The 17,820-nt window shown below is 41.6% G+C and overlaps 1 protein-coding gene across 1 annotated transcript in view; it reads left to right on the top strand.

Moving 5' to 3' along the window:
* The window catches only part of HEATR9 (HEAT repeat containing 9), a 55,040-nt gene that overhangs the window by 26,105 nt on the left and 11,115 nt on the right, over positions 1-17,820 (top strand). The window contains exons 7-10 of the mRNA XM_087708255.1: positions 2,270-2,400; positions 2,527-2,715; positions 4,874-4,966; positions 6,796-6,915. Coding sequence (XP_087564381.1) covers positions 2,270-2,400; positions 2,527-2,715; positions 4,874-4,966; positions 6,796-6,915 — 533 coding nt within the window. The remainder of the gene's footprint in view (positions 1-2,269; positions 2,401-2,526; positions 2,716-4,873; positions 4,967-6,795; positions 6,916-17,820) is intronic.

Genomic DNA, 17,820 nt, shown 5'->3' with positions numbered 1-17,820 from the left:
TTTTAGATTGTTCAACTGGACGATTTCTCTGCTGGTCCTTGTAATCCTGGAACTTTGCCATAGTGTTTCTTTAAAACCGGATCTCATTATAAACAGTGCTCCTTGCAGTTAGCTGTTTTGTATCATGCATTAAACCAGGTGAATTACTTGAGCATTGAAAATACAGTTAGTGGTGGCTGGTAGTGGAGTGGTGATGTACCCAAACATTGAAGCAAATTTAAATCAGCCCTCTGGAAAGTGGTGGCTGCTCCTGCTTTTGGATTGAGGAAGAATTTTTTATTGATTGTGTGATCACTCGGATGGTAAGAAATGGGAAAACAGGGATCTAAATTGAGAGACAGCCCAGGCATAATTTTTATTGGATCTCTTTCATTGCAGAAGTATCCTCTGGACTGACATTTCCCCCACAAAATTGATTGCTGCCTAGCAGGCATCCTTGAATGAAAAGAGAGCAATACCTGCTGTCTTTCTCAGGTGGTTTAATGCCACTTCCCAGAGCACAGCGGTCTAATAGAGGGGAAAATAGACAAAATATGGACAAACGTTTTTTAAAAGTCAACAAAATAGATGTGGTTAGGTGAAAGGTGAGTGAAATAAGAAGTCACTCTGCTATTTCGGGCAAAAGATAAAAATGTTAATAAAAGAGCAATACCCCACTCCAAAGGACAGTGACAGGTGTCACTACAACAGACGTGTCCTCCGTGTAGATTGAAACTTAGAAACCTTAAAACCTTCTTTGCAAAATGTTTGGTCTATGAGTAGAAAAATCGGATGGATAGTCAAAGAAGAATGTTTGAGTTTGAAAGAAAGACAAGGACGGCAATGCTGGAAGGAAGAACAAATCTAAGTGCTTAGAATATTTTGAAAGGGTTGTATGGAGAACTTAATACTCACATAGGAATGTGCCCCAGGCCAATGTTCTGTACGTGTGTTCATAGAAAGGGTGCGGATTTAGCTGTCATGACTTTCTGTGGCAGAGAATGCGAAGCTTATATGATGCTTGTTAATTTTATCAGATGCAGACCACTGCGAATGTTGTGCAGCCTGGAATTTAGCATACGAGCCTGGAGCACACATTTTTAAAATCAAGGGCTAAAATTGGTTTCTGTTTCCAAGAAAGGAACTAAAGAGCAGTTTTAGGATTGTGAATTTGTTAGCTTTCTGGGTTTTAATTCTATTGTTAGAATCAAACATTGTGGAGAAACAAAGATGTAGGTTGAGGCATAAATTTCCATATGGTCCCTGAGTTGAGATTTAAGGCAGGCAACAGCTGTGCACAGCTGGCAGTGAACCTAAGTGCAAACAGTGGGCCATGCATGTAAAGGAACTGTACCAGAGGTGATATTCAGCGGGTTCTGAACAGTTCTGGAGAACCAGTAGCAGAAATTTTAAGTAGTTCGGAGAACTGGTAAAGACCACCTCTGACTGGCCCCGACCCCATCTATTCTCTGCCTCTCGAGTCTCAGCTGATTGGGAGGGAATGGAGATTTTGCAGTAACCTTCCCTTGGAGTGGGGAGGGAATGGAGATTTTGCATTATCCTTCCCCTGGAGTGGGGAGGGAATGGGGATTTTACAGTATCCTTCCCCTGCCACTCCCACAAAACCACACCCACCAAGCCATGCCCACAGAACCGGTAGTAAAAAAATTTGAATCCCACCACTGAATTGTACATATAATTAGGCTCCATTTCATTGCGCAGTAACGTACACTTCAAGGACGGAAGTCACCAGAACCTTGAGGTCCTGCTACATTATATAACTTGAGTCCTATTGATAGCAGTTGCTGGTTTTCTGATCTATTACAGCTTTTCTAGTATATAACAGTTCATTCGTTATAATAACGAACTAGTTTATCAAAGAGCTATATCCTGGAGGCTGAGGCTGCTAGCCTTTGTCGGTAAAAGTGTAATTGTAATGGATGTGTCTGGCCTCTGGCTCTTTGCTCTCTGACCACAGTTCTCCTAGCCTCACAGTGAAAACTCTTGTTGAAATGATGAGAAAAGGCTGTAGCTCAGAACTCCTGTGTCCCCCCCCCCGAAAAAAACCACCCCAAAACAACTGAGGACAATGCTAGACGTCATCCATTACATACACAAGCTTCTGGAGGAGATGTAGAATATCCACCCTGCCCCCATTATTTGCTCCTAGACTATACATCAGTGTATTTTTTTCTGTGATTGCTGATGAATTTTCAATGAAGGTGTTTTTGTTTGTGTATTTTTTGTTTTGCTTTCCTTGGTCTCGTTCCTTCTTCATTCTCTGGAGTAGGTTGCCTAGAGACTTGTGTAATGAAAGTGCTAATTCGACACCTGAAAGTGGCAAGCCTAAATCGGAGAGAAGACACACTGACTGCTTTGAAAGTTGTTCTCCAAGCATGGTCAAAAATGCCCTACTTTGAGGTAATATATCAGAATGTATAATACCACTGATAGACTAATGCTGACCCAAGCTCTGGGCAACCCTTTCCTTTCTGGAATGCTACTTAGAATAATACCTAAACTAATTCAGCTCCTCTCTCTTCACAGTACGATTGCATTGGGGCTCGATCCAGTTTAATTCGAAATCTGACACGCTTGGTGAATTTGCAGGAACCTTTGGACAGCATTACCTTCAATGCAGCTCTTTGCTTGGGGTACTTGGACGCGTCCAATCCAATTGCCCAAGAGGCAATGTTCATGTTTTTGACCCATGTAGAGAAGAAGAAGAAGTTTCAGGTGGGGAAACCACGTATGAATGCAGAGATTGAAGTTGCATTTCTATCTTCTCAAAAGGTTTCTAGGTTACCTCAGAAACATTTGCCCAGGAAAAGGAAAGGAGAATTAGGTTTGATCTGCATTTTAATCAGAAAAGAAAGCTCTCTTGGGATTAATGATACTTCTATTTAGAAATAGACTTTTAAAAATTATCTTCATCGCTCAGGGAGAGTTTTGGTTTCCTTTTCCACTTGACATCCCCTTTTCTAATAAAAACCTTGGTGAGTAAGAGAAAAATGCTACAAATACACAAAAGCTATAGAAAGAATATCTGACGTGTATCTGTTCTGCAGCTCCACCCAATAGTGAATAGTTTAATTCGGAATTAAACAAGACATTAGGAAATGAATTATTGGATCTCCAAGGAAGAAAAAAAGCTGCAGAAGGAATGGAAAATTGGATTGAGGTCTGTAGCTAAGGAGAACAGACTTTGAATTACTGTATTCTATGCTGCAAACTCACATTATAAACCTGCTTTTTTTAAAAAAAAAGTCAGTAAAAGCATAGGTTTGAGATGACAATTTTTCAGATGCAGACTGATAGGTACTTATGAAATAAAAATATATTGCCATTGGCCTTTCCCCACCTGTACCTAACTGTGGTACAAACATATTTGAGCAGCCTTGTTTTTCTGCTCTTTCCTCATGAGGTTGCCTTTATGTATTGCCAAACTCATAATTGATGCAATTTAAAGTAATCCCTGGCTGTTTCAGTGTTAAGTATTATTGTCCTCCTCAAGCAGGCAACAGGTCATGGCAGATCTTCCATGAGTTTTAAGGGATGGTATCAGCTGATACCTATTGGCTACTATAGAATGGAGTAAGTACACCATTTCCTTGAAGTACACTATCCACTGAGGCCATTCTTCTTTGAACTTTGGGAGAATCTGGATCTTTAAAACTGGATTCTCGACATATAGCAGCCAGGTCACATGGACATTCTATGATTTGAAGCCCTGGTTCATCCCAAATAGCTGATTAGTGTTGGTGAGGAATGACTGTCCAGTGGAGTGTGTGTGTGTGTGTGTGTGTGCGTGTGTGTGAGAGAGAGAGAGGGAGAGAGGGGGGAGGGGAGAGGGAGGGAGAGAACATGTGCGCGCATGAGAGAGTGAGAGAGAGCACTCTACCACTTGATAATATACTATTCCTCTTATTCCTTTTCTGATAATATCAGCTGTTGCTTGGGCTGCTTTTAAAAAAGGGATTTAGCACAGTGGTGGGATTCAAAATTTTTTACTACCAGTTCTGTAGGCGTGGCATGGCTTGGTGGGCATGGCAGGGGAAGGATACTGCAAAATCCCCATTCTCTCCCCACTCCAGGGGAAGGATACTGCAAAATCCCAATTTCCTCCCAATCAGCTGGGACTCGGGAGGCAGAGAATAGATGGGGTGAGGCCAGCCAGAGGTGGTCTTTACCAGTCTCCGAACTACTCAAAATTTCCACTACCGGTTCTCCAGAACTGGTCAGAGAACCTCTAGTTTAGTACTCTTTGAGAAGAGTGCTAAACTCATGTTAGCTCACTTTGAAGCATTCTAAATCCAAGTCCTAAAACTGCTTGACTATGAATTCTTGGCTCAAGGTCTGGTGAGTAGCCCTTTAACTTGACCATATGGAAAGATTGTATGCAAAGACTCAAACAATTAAAAATAAAACCAAAAGAAATTTTGGAATCTTCTTTCCTTGAGGTTTTTGAGGTGTTGTTGGACAAGTACCCTGTTTCCCCCAAAATAAGACCTCCCCAGATAATAAGCCCAATTGGGCTTTTGAATGCATGCACTAAAATAAGCCCTCCCCGAAAATATTGCAACACAGCAGCAGCCATGAGGTGATCATGCTTGCCGCCTCCTGCACCTCAAAATAAGACCTCCTCAAAAATAAGGCCAAGCACTTATTTCGGGGGTCAAAAGAAAATAAGACCCGGTCTTATTTTCAGGGAAACACAGTAGCTAGCAATAAACAATCACATTTAGAGTTCAAAGCTTAACTTAGATAGCCTGAGGCTTTCCATGTTTTTCCTTAATGTCTTGAATCTAGACAGGACTTTGTGAGTTCAGCTTACATTGTTTTTCTCTTTTTCCTTCTGAACCTGGGTTATTCTATCCACATCTCCTTTCTGTAGGCTTTGATTATGTTGGTAAAGCACATGGGCATAATGAATGCTATTGTTATCCGGAAAGTCTTAGACCATCTGGAGTGCTCCCCTGTGTACAAGGTAAGAGATTTGAGCCAGTATTTAATTTTTGTTAACTTGTTTAATTTAATTTCCTACTGATGTTCTGGTCTATAGATCTTTCTCCTACTGCTCACTTTCTTGAGTTGGCTGTTTAAGATTGTTGATAAACTGTCTGGCTTTGGTAGATATACTTTAATAATGCATTTGCCTCTTTTGATTTTTCATTCATTGATTCATTCATACTGTAATCCGTCTTTTGTCCACATAACAATTCAGGTGACGTTTAAGCGTCAAAATAACTATTCTCAAAACCAGTATTCTATAGTTAAGAATTAAAAGCTTGGTGTCAGGATTCCAAAAAACACCCCCAACGAAATAAAACAAGGCTAGAAGTTCCTCAAAGTTCCACTTTATTAGAGATGTCAAGTTGGCACATCTGGGAAAACCCGAAACTGAAAGCGTCCAGGTTTTCCTCCACCCAGTCGAAAGTTCACAACCCTGTCCCACACCTACAAGTTCATCACATGGTCCAATCTTTGCATTCAACTGGGTACAATCTCCAGGCAATCCCACCCAGGTGCAGGCAAGTGTCCTTGACTTTCAGAGTAAAGAATGTTGTTGTGGCTAAGTTTCAACCGCTCCAGCAATCCCCCCTCCCAATTCCCCAGGGTAAAATATGTGGCAGTCAGGAAGCACAAAAGAAAAAAAAATGGCTTCCAAAACTGACACGGTGGATAAATTGCAGAATTGAACGGGATGGGACAGGAGAGGCCTCAAAAACTGCATGGAGTCTGACTGTATCACTACTGGGAATTTATGCTCAGTTCAAGTTTTGTTTTAGACATTAGCCAGAGTAATAGAAATAAAAATCTTATACTATTTTATTCAGCATAAGGTTTCAAATATGTAATCCATAGACAGAATATTGGATAATACAGTGTTCTACCCACTGATTTTTCAGTAAGATTTCATTGTACGAGGTGCAATGACAATAAAGTAAACTTAAAGAGACTAACATAGCTTCCCCTTTGAATGCTGCTAAACAGGGCAGTCTTGACTCAGACAAGATTTAGGTCCAGGTCTTTTTATACTCATTTTGCACTTCCCTCCCCCAAGTATGTTGGAGAATGAAATCTCTTTCAATATATTTGGATGCTTACCAGATTGAAGAGCACTGCTATAAGCTTACTAGAAAAGAGAGAATATTGTAGCATTATTGAAATAAATGTGTGAATCAATGGCTTCTATCTAATATATCAATCTAATGTCGTATTTTGAAATCGATCATCTCCCTCACAGAGTGACTCTGGGTGGTGTAAAAATAAAATAATTAAAAAGAACTGTGATCTAAGAAAAGTGGAAAAGAATACATTTTATAGTCTTTCTGCAGACTTACTTCTGCAGTCTGGATTTAGTGAGTGACATTTCTAGGAAAACTATGCCCGGTACTAAATCTAAATGCAAATTATGATGTTATAAAGATAGAGATAGAGATAGAGATAGAGATAGAGATAGAGATAGAGATAGAGATAGATGGATGGATGGATGGATGGATGGATGGATGGATGGATGGATGGATGGATGGATGGATAGATAGATAGATAGATAGATAGATAGATAGATAGATAGATAGATAGATAGATAGATAGATGTACAGACAGACACACACACAGACAGACACACACCTTCTAGATGTCTCTCATGTATATATTCTTTCATATATTTGGTGCATGAACAGTGGATAATAGGAAACAGCCATTCTGCTTAATGTAAAATAGTTTAATAAGGACCAAGCTGAAGAAAGCTTGTACTGAAATCCAAATCCCATTACTAGCTGAGTAGTTCACATTTCTTCTCTTTCCATCCAGCATCGTGCTGATGCCACAGACTTGTTAACTACCATAGGCCTTGAAATAATCCAACAGGAGGGACTAGAGGAAGATGTTTTTAATGTGCTGCTCAAGAAGATATTTAATGAGCCTTTTCTGGTAAGAGTGAAGACATTCGTAACTACTACCTACCTACCTACCTACCTACCTACCTACCTACCTACCTACCTATTTGATTGATATATTGGTTTTCCTCTAATAGCTCAAAGTGATGTACATAGTATTGTCTCCTTCAGTTTTTCACACAGTAACCAGCATGGGTTGGGAGAGCTGAGAGAGGATTGATTGATTGATTGATTGATTGATCATATGTGTACTGTCACCCATTTTGCAAGAAGCAACTCTGAGTATCCAGCTCAAATGAACCTGAGAGTTCCCATGCCTGAAAGCAGACATGGACATGGGCCTCTCTAGTCCTAGTCTAACTTTATAACCACTATTCAGGGCTTTCAAATAGGTGGCCCACAGGCTGGATGCGTTGTGCACAGGCCATGTCCACCCCAGCTTCGTGAAGGGAAAAAACATCGTGAAACATCACGTGATGGCAATATGACACCATGAGTGTGACAACCGTTCACTATATCAGTCAATTGTGATGGTTCATTATTGAGTCTCATTATTTTTTCCTTAGGACTCAATTGAGATCAGAGATCCTCTCCCTCTGTCCCTTGACACTTTTCTTTCTACTACGTTTAGTCTGTACAGTGGACACCCTTTACCAGTCAAGAGAAAGGCAAGGCTGTCTGAGGTTCCACTGGGTGATTGCTGCTGATCATCTAACCTTATAAATAGATCTCCTTGTGCTAAGCCAGACACGGAAATGGTAATGGTTTCTGAAAAGGTTCAGGTCCAGGGCCTCCAATCAACTTGCTGTACTGTTTGATAACAGTATGCCTGTGTCATGGTGATAACCACTCACAGAAATAGCTCAGCATATTAGGGGTGGCATGATAGCAGAATTCCAGTATTTGAGGGATTGCCACAAAAAAGATGGGGTCAAATTATTCTCCAAAGCACCAGAGGTCAGGACAAGAAACAATGGTTGGAAACTAATCAAGGAGAAAAGCAACCTGGAATTAAGAAGAAACTTCCTAACAGTGAGGACAATTAACCAATAGAACGGCTTGCCTCCAGAAGTCATGTGCACTCCATCCCTGGAGGTTTTTAAGAAGAGTCAGTCTGGACAGTCACTTGTCTGAGATGGTATAGGGTCTCCTGCTTGAGCAGGGGACTGGACCTCCAAGGTCCCTTCCAGCTCTATTCTGTTCTATTACATTTATTCTTTGAGTTGGTCAAGACTGATCTATGCTCAGAGTCAGATGGAGATCAAAATTAGGAGGAAGATGGTGAGCAAGATTAAGCATGGAAGTTAAAAGTCAATGTTGCTGCTGCTGCTGAGGATGGTAAGGAAGAAGAGGAGGAGAGAGGAGAGGATAATGATGTACAGCTGGTATGGAGAAAAGCATAACAGTTTTACAGGAAGAAAGAAGGTGGCAAGTCATACAGGGCGGGGCATAACCTTTTCCTAGGGGGTCACAGCAACACTTGTAATAACAACACAAATAATTCATACACCATTCGAAAGCCCATCAAAAACTGAGTTTATTGACACGATTTAATAGTCAGTATGACCACCATTAGCCCTTCGAACAGCATTCAAACGAGGTGGATAAGAACACAACAAATCTTCAAACAGTTCCGTTCGATTTTCCAGATTTTTCAACACAGTTTCCAAATTCATTCTCAAAGTTTCAACCGAAACAAATTTAACATTTAATAGCTCATTCAATTCAGTTTTTTATGGGCTTTAAAATGAGGTGTCGCGGAAGTTGTAAACTGCTGTCGATCTTGCTGTGACCCCCTAGGAAAAGGTTATGCCCCGCCCTCTGGAAAATCTGGAAAATCGAACGGAACTGTTTGAAGATTTGTTGTGTTCTTATCCACCTCGTTTGAATGCTGTTCGAAGGGCTAATGGTGGTCATACTGACTATTAAATCGTGTCAATAAACTCAGTTTTTGATGGGCTTTCGAATGGTGTATGAATTATTTGTGTTGTTATTACAAGTGTTGCTGTGACCCCCTAGGAAAAGGTTATGTCCCGCCCTGTAAATATGGCATAGCAAAAATTCCAAGATTGTTAATGTCCACAGGCCAGGGAGCTTCCATGGAAGAGCTTATGCATATTTTTTATTCATATTTTATGTTGAATCTATTGAGAGCAGAAAGGCAAATGTGTCTGGGAGGAAGATTGGCACTGGTAGAAACTGTCGCTCTCTTTCATGTTCTGCTGCAGATCAAATCTTAGGCACACCCTCTTGCTATCCAGCTGCTGCTTTCATTTCTGTTCTGACAGGTCTTCACAGATAAGGTTCACGTTGTACCTTAATTATGAGGTCTTTATGTGATTTGAAAAGAAATAGGCACTTTTTTTAAATCCTGCACCTTTCACGGATGTAATTAAAATAGCAGACATCGGAAATTTACCATAACTTGAGCTCTCATGTTTCCCAACTTCAAAAGCTGTTTATTGTATTGTATTCAATTCTGGGAATTGAAAACCCTGGTGAATATAGAGATGGAAAGCTGTCCTAGAATGGGAATAGATATTTGTCTTCTGTCCATGGTTATACTGCAATGCTGCTGTGCTACCTAAGGATGGACAGTTTATATATTTCAGGTGGTATGCTCTAAGCCAGGGCTGTCAAACTTGCAGCCCATGGGCCAGATGCCTCACACACTTGCCACCCCCACAACCGGTTTAGTGAAGGGGGAGAAGTTGTGATACATCATGTGATGCTGCCGTGATGCCGTGAGTTTGACACCCCTGCTCTAAGGCATGACTGTTGTTGTTTTTAGTTGTAAAGTCGTGACTGACCCATCGTGGCCCACATGGACAATGTTCCTCCAGGTCTTCCTGTTCTCTACCATCCACTGGAGTCCATTTAAAGTCACGCTTAAGGCATGGATAATACTGAGTTTTAAAATTAATTATGTTTCATCAAGTAATTTTTGACTCTTAGCAAACACATAGGTAGATTTTCTCTATGATGATCTATCCATAACCTGTTTTTTTTCAAGTCCTTCAATGGTGCACCCATCACCACTCTAACTGAGCCAATCCATCTTGCTGTCAGTGGTCCTATTCTTCTGTTTCTATCCACCTTTCCCAGCGAGCTGGGTCTTCGTATACAGAAGCATAAGAAGCTTATCATAAATGGACCCCTACATGGGGAAGCATTATGAAAGGAGCTTGCCAGCTAATTGGGAAGTTGTTGTTGTTGTTGTTGTTGTTGTTGTTATTATTATTATTATTATACAATTGTATCACAGCGGCCAGTTGTTTCGCCGGATTTGGCATTGGTTACTAGTCAGGCCGCACGCAGGGGCCTAGGACGTTGTAACGTATTTTCGCAATATGCGTGCAGTTCCAAGCAGTGCGGCTTTTTGCATTTGACTGATGGTGATTTTGTCAACTTTTAACTGTTTTAAATGTAATTCCAGTGCTTTTGGAATAGCACCCAGTGTGCCAATTACCACTGGGATTACCGATGCTATCACCTGGTATTGCGATGTCTATGATTGTGACCTTATTTTTCTCAACCAGTGTGATGTCTGGAGTATTATGCGCCAGTATTTTGTCCGTTTGTATACGGAAGTCCCACAAGATCTTGACCATCTTATTTTCGGTGACTTTTTCAGGCTGATGTTCCCACCAGTTTGTTGCTGTTTTAATATTATAATTTTTGCACAAATTCCAATGGATCATTTGTGCTACTGAATTGTGCCGCAATTTATAATCAGTCTGCGCGATTTTTTTACAGCAGCTGAGTATGTGATCAACAGTTTCATCAGCTTCTTTGCAAAGTCTGCATTTGGCATCATCAGAGGATTTTTCGATTTTGGCCTTAATGGCATTTGTGCGGATAGCTTGTTCTTGCGCAGCCAGGATTAGTGACTCTGTTTCTTTCTTTAGTGTACCTGTTGTTAACCATAACCAAGTTTGTTCACTGTCCACTTTATCTTTTATTTTTTCCAGAAATTGGCCATGCAGTGCTTTGTTCTGCCAACTCTCCATTCTTGATATTATCACATGTTTTCTGTATTCTTGTTTCGTCTGTTGGGTCTTCAGTAGATTTTTGTTCTTTACTTCAATTAATAGATGTTCTTGACTTTCTTTTAAATAATCAGCCAGTGCATGTTTTTCTTCTTCAACTGTTTGCTTCACTTGTAATAATCCTCTGCCACCTGATTTTCGGGGCAGGTACAATCTATCAGTATCACCACGTGGATGTAAACTGTAGTGCATTGTCATTAGTTTCCTGGTTTTTCGGTCCAAAATGTCCAAATCAGCTTGTGCCCAGTTAACTATACCAGCTGTGTATCTTATAACTGGTATTGCCCAGGTATTTATGGCCTTGATTGTATTTCCACCATTCAATTTAGATTTCAAAATTTTCCTGTTGGTGTACTCTCGCCTGACAATAGTTTTTACTTCTCCATGCTTGATGTTATCCAACTGCAGAATGCCTAAGTATTTGTAGGCTTCATTTTCATTGCATTTAATTAGTTGGCCATTGGGCATTTCAATTCCCTCACATGCAGTGATTTTGCCTCTTTTTATGGATACAGTGGCGCATTTTTCCATGCCAAACTGCATTGAAATATCGGTGCTGAATACTCGGACTGTGTTTGTCAATGATTGGATTTCTATTTCTGACTTTCCATAGAGTTTCAAATCATCCATATATAGTAAATGCGAAATTTTTTCAGCTTCTTTGGCTGTTTGGTAGCCTAATTTCATTTTTTTTTAAGATTACTGATAGTGGGATCATTGCGATGATGAAGAGAAGAGGTGAAAGTGAATCACCCTGGAAAATTCCTCGCTTGATATTAACCATTCCGTAGATCTCATTCCCTACTGCCAACTCAGTTCTCCATTGTTTCATCGCCTTTTCAGTAAAGGATGTAACATTTTTGCTAATGCCAGTTGTTTCTAAGCATTTTATGATCCAACTATGTGGCAGTGAGTCAAATGTCTTTTTGTAATCAATCCAGACCATATTCAAGTTCGTTTTTCTGTTCTTACAATTTTCTAATATCATTTTATCAGTTAGGAGCTGATCTTTTGTGCCCCTGCTCCTTCTTTTGTTGCCTTTTTGCTCTACTGGCAAGATGTTGTTTGTTTCCAAATAATCCATCATGTTATCTGCAATAATGCTTATGAGTAATTTGAAGGTTGTTGGCAAGCATGTTATTGGTCTGTAGTTTTCAGGTGTTGTTCCTTTAGTTGCATCTTTCTGAATCAAGTATGTTTTTCCAGTTGTCAACCATTCATCAATTTGGCCCTTTTGTAAAATTTCATTCAGTTGCCTGGCCAATATTGCATGTAAACTGGTCAGATATTTGAGCCAGAAACCATGTAATTGGTCCTTTCCAGGTGATGTCCAATTCTTTACCTTTTTAACTCAATTTTTGACCATCTCAGTTGTTATTTCTAATACTTGCATTTGTTTGTTGCCAATGCTTTTCTCAAAGTCATGTATCCACTTTGCTTCCTTATTGTAGTCCTTTGCATTTTCCCACAATTCTTTCCAGAATTCAACTGTGGCCTGCTTTTCTGGTTTTTCACTTTTGGTGTCACCATTCACATTAAGACTGATAAAAACACAGTTGGTTTGATCGAAATTGCTGATTTTGTTTATATTGGATGATTTGTGCCTCATATCTTTCAATTTTTCTAGCTGTTGCTGTTATCTGCTGTTTTACAATCTCTACAGCTTCATTGATGTTTCTTGTATCCAATCTATATCTTCTGATTAGCCGATCTATGGTTTTGTTGTTTTTAAGCCGTTGCTCATGCATGTTCTTTAAGTTACTAGCATCTGCCCTTAATTTTTTGATTTTTTGTTCTAATCGGATTTTCCACTTTGGTTTTGATGCTTTTTCTGTTGTGTGACTAGGTACTTTAATTTTAATGCCTAGTTCATTAGTGACTATTACAGCTGTGCTGTACATTAACTGGTTTGTTTCCAAGATGGATCCCGGTTCAATTGTTGAAAACACTGCATTAACCATTTTCATGATAGGGGCCAAAATTTTCTTAGGCACAGTTTTTAGTGATGGTAAACGTTGCCTTTCCTCATTAAGCAGAAAATGCTCCATGATCTTATCCTTCAATTCTTTTTGTTTTTGAGTTAGTTCATCAGTTGGTTCAGTGATAACTGGTTCTAGTGGTGGTGGTGTTATTTCCTCCCCGAGAGCTTCTTCTGGGAGTTCTACTATAATGTCTTTAGTTGTGTCCTGCATATCAGTTATTTCCGCTTGTGATATTGTTTTTTTGGTTTTGCAATTTGCCTGAATTTCCTCTAGTTCAACTTCACTAAACACTTTATTCCGTATAATAAATCGCCTTTGATCTGTTAGTCGTTGTTGACTAACATTTGAATCTGGATATTGTTGTTTCCATAATTCATACATTCGCTTTAAATAGCCTCTTTTTTCTGGCTCTGAGTTGTAGTAACAGGCCATTATGGCACGGTTTTCATCTGCACTATATTTTTGTCGTTTTGTTGGCTGGTCCACTTGTAGCCCACTTGTCGACGGATGTCCAGGGACTCCAACATCCGCCGCGGCCCTTGTTAACCCGCGCGATGACCGATGCGGTATGGAATTCTTATTCGTTTTTTTCACCATATTATATGGGTTGGCAGGATTTTTTTTATGGGACCAGATGCCAACCTGACCCCAACCCTCCTCCTTTCTCATCCGGGCTTGGGATCAGCAACGGCGGAGTTGTTGTTGTTGTTGTTGTTGTTGTTGTTATTATTATTGTACAATTGTATCACAGCGGCCAGTTGTTTCGCCGGATTTGGCATTGGTTACTAGTTGGGCCCCACCCAGGGGCCTAGGACGTCGTAACGTATTTTCGTAATATGCGTGCAGATCCAAGCAGTGCGGCTTTTTGCATTTGACTGATGATGATTTTGTCAATTTTTAACTGTTTTAAATGTAATTCCAGTGCTTTTGGAATAGCACCCAGTGTGCCAATTACCACTGGAATTACCACTGCTGGTTTGTGCCATAGTCGTTGAATTTCGATTTTTAAGTCCTGGTATCTTGCGATTTTTTCATGTTCCTTCTCGGCGACCCTGCTATCACCTGGTATTGCGATGTCTATGATTGTGACCTTATTTTTCTCAACCAGTGTGATGTCTGGTGTATTATGCGCCAGTATTTTGTCAGTTTGTATACGGAAATCCCACAAGATCTTGACCATCTGATTTTCGGTGACTTTTTCAGGCTGATGTTCCCACCAGTTTGTTGCTGTTTTAATATTATAATTTTTGCACAAATTCTAATGGATCATTTGTGCTACTGAATTGTGCCGCAATTTATAATCAGTCTGCGCGATTTTTTTACAGCAGCTGAGTATGTGATCAACAGTTTCATCAGCTTCTTTGCAAAGTCTGCATTTGGCATCATCAGAGGATTTTTCGATTTTGGCCTTAATGGCATTTGTGCGGATAGCTTGTTCTTGCGCAGCCAGGATTAGTGACTCTGTTCCTTTCTTTAATGTACCTGTTGTTAACCATAACCAAGTTTGTTCACTGTCCACTTTATCTTTTATTTTTTCCAGAAATCGGCTATGCAGTGCTTTGTTCTGCCAACTCTCCATTCTTGATTTTATCACATCTTTTCTGTATTCTTGTTTCCTCTGTTGGGCCTTCAGTAGATTTTTGTTCTTTACTTTGATTAATAGATGTTCTTGACTTTCTTTTAAATAGTCAGCCAGTGCATGTTTTTCTTCTTCAACTGTTTGCTTCACTTGTAATAATCCTCTGCCACCTGATTTTCGGGGCAGGTACAGTCTATCAGTATCACCACATGGATGTAAACTGTAGTGCATTGTCATTAGTTTCCTGGTTTTTCGGCATTTTATGATCCAACTATGTGGCAATGAGTCGAATGCCTTTTTGTAATCGTTTTTCTGTTCTTACAATTTTCTAATATCATTTTATCAATTAGGAGCTGGGAAGGTCTTGAACGACACCTCTGGACTGATTTTCAACCTGTTGCTCCTGATGAAGTGGACAAGGCCATGGGAGCGGTGAGTGCTTCCACATGTGTACTGGACCCATGCCATTCCTGGCTGGTTGTGAACAGCAAGGAGGTGACACGGAGCTGGATCCAGGCGATGGTGAATGTCTCCCTTCAGGAGGGCTTCTTTCCGCCGGCATTGAAGACAGCGGTGGTGAGACCCCTCCTGAAGAAGCCATCGCTGGATCCAGCCATTTTGAATAACTACCGTCCAGTCTCCAACGTCCCCTTTATTGGGAAGGTTGTTGAGAAAGTGGTAGCCTCTCAGCTCCAACGGTCCTTGGATGAAGCCGATTATCTGGATCCCTTTCAGTCCGGATTCAGGCCTGGCCACAGCACGGAAACCACTTTGGTCGCACTGACCGATGATCTCTGGAGAGCCAGGGATGGAGGTCATCCCTCCATCCTAGTGCTTCTTGACCTCTCAGCGGCCTTCGATACCATCAACCATGGTATCCTTCTGCGACGGTTACGAGAGGTGGGGGTAGGAGGCACCGTTTTTCGGTGGTTCTCCTCCTACCTCTCGGACAGGTCGCAGTCGGTGTTGGTCAGGGGGCAGAAGTCGACCCCTAGGCCCCTGAAATATGGGGTCCCACAGGGTTCGGTCCTATCCCCCCTCCTTTTTAACATCTACATGAAGCCGCTGGGTGAGATCATTCGGTGGCACGGGATAAAATACCATCAATACGCGGACGATACCCAGTTGTATCTGTCCACCCCGTGCCAACTCAGTGAAGCGGTTGACGTGATGTGCCAGTGCCTGGAGGCTGTCAGGGTCTGGATGGGGGTTAACAAGCTTGCGCTCAATCCAGACAAGACCGAGTGGCTGTTGTGTTTCCCTCCCAAAAATTTGGTTAGTATTCCATCACTCAGGCTGGAAGGTGAAATTTTACGCCCCTCAGACAGGGCTCGCAATTTGGGAGTCCTCCTGGACCCACAGCTGACCTTAGAACATCATTTGTCGGCTGTGACCAGGTGGGCATTTGCCCAGGTTCGCCTGGTGCACCAATTGCATCCCTATCTGAACCGGGAGGCACTCACAACAGTCACTCATGCCCTTGTGACCTCAAGACTGGACTACTGCAATGCGCTCTACATGGAGCAGCCCTTGAAGAGTATTCGGAGACTTCAGCTCATCCAGAATGCAGCCGCGCGAGCGATCGTGGGTGCACCTCGGTACACCCACGTTACACCTATCCTCCGCGAGCTGCACTGGTTACCGATCGGTCTCCGGATACGCTTCACGGTGCTAGTCGTCACTTATAAAGCCCTTCATGGTATTGGACCTGGGTACTTGAGGGACCGCCTGCTGCCAATTACCTCCCAAAGTCCCATTAGATTACACAGGGCTGGCCTCCTCCGGGTTCCAACTACCAGCCAATGCCATCTGGCTACTACCCGGGGGAGGGCCTTCTCTGTGGCAGCTCTGGCCCTTTGGAACAAACTCCCCGCAGAGATTCGGACCCTCACCTCTCTCCAAGCCTTCCGAAAAGCCGTTAAAACCTGGCTGTGTCGGCAGGCCTGGGGTTGATGAGTTCCCTTCCCCTCTCGATTTGGGTGGCTGTTGGTTATTTTTAAATGCTTGTATCTGCAGTTTTTGTGTTTCCCTTTCCCTCCTTGGGTTTGTGCGCCGCCCTGAGTCCCGCTGGGAATAGGGCGGCATATAAATAAAACGAAAATGAAACCGAAACCGAAACCTTTTGTGCCCCTGCTCCTTCTTTTGTTGCCTTTTTGCTCTACTGGCAAGATGTTGTTTGTTTCCAAATAATCCATCATGTTATCTGCAATAATGCCTGTGAGTAATTTGAAGGTTGTTGGCAAGCATGTTATTGGTCTGTAGTTCTCAGGTGTTGTTCCTTTAGTTGCATCTTTCTGAATCAAGTATGTTTTTCCAGTTGCCAACCATTCATCGATTTGGCCCTTTTGTAAAATTTCATTTAGTTGCCTAGCCAATATTGCATGTAAACTGGTCAGATATTTGAGCCAGAAACCATGTAATTGGTCCTTTCCAGGTGATGTCCAATTCTGTGTCCAAATCAGCCAAAATGTCCAAATCAGCTTGTGTCCAGTTTACTATACCAGCTGGGTATCTTATAACTAGTATTGCCCAGGTATTTATGGCCTTGATTGTATTTCCACCATTCAATTTAGATTTCAAAATTTTCCTAACTCTGTTGGTGTACTCTCGCCTGACAATAGTTTTTACTTCTCCATGCAGTTATCCAACTGCAGAATGCCTAAGTATTTGTAGGCTTTATTATTATTATTATTATTATTATTATTATTATTATTATTATTATTATTATTTAATCGATTTATAGGCCGCCCAATCCCGGAGGACTCTGGCCGGCTTACAACGAAAGAAAAAAAGAAATAATAAAAAATGAAAATAAAAACAGGTTAAAATCAACACGCATACATTCGTTACAATCGGGGCTGTACCTCAACAATGAGGTCAATAGCCCCACGCCTGCCAGAATAGCCAAGTTTTAACAGCTTTTCTGAAGGCCATGAGAGTGGGCAAGGTCCGGATTTCTGGGGGTAGCTCGTTCCAAAGGGTCGGAGCAGCCACAGAGAAGGCTCTCCTCCAGGGAGCTGCCAGCCAGCATTGTCTGGCTGACGGCATCTGAAGGAATCCCACCCTGTGGGATCTCACCGGCCGTTGGGAGGAATGTGGCAGTAGGCGGTCTCGTAGGTATGCTGGCCCTAAGCCATGTAGGGCTTTAAAGGTAATAACCAACACCTTGAATTGCATCCGGAGACCAATAGGTAGCCAATGCAGCTCGCGGAGGATAGGTGTAACATGGGTGTACCTAGGTACACCCAATATTGCTCGCGCGGTTGCATTCTGGACTAATTGCAGTCTCCGAACACTTTTCAAGGGTAGCCCCATGTAGAGCGTGTTGC

The sequence above is a fragment of the Thamnophis sirtalis genome, unplaced genomic scaffold, assembly GCF_051295495.1.
Source record: "Thamnophis sirtalis isolate CommonGarterSnake01/CBP01778 unplaced genomic scaffold, rThaSir2_p1.2 scaffold_3, whole genome shotgun sequence".
NCBI lineage: Eukaryota > Metazoa > Chordata > Lepidosauria > Squamata > Natricidae > Thamnophis > Thamnophis sirtalis.
This window is presented reverse-complemented; position numbering and strand designations above follow the sequence as displayed.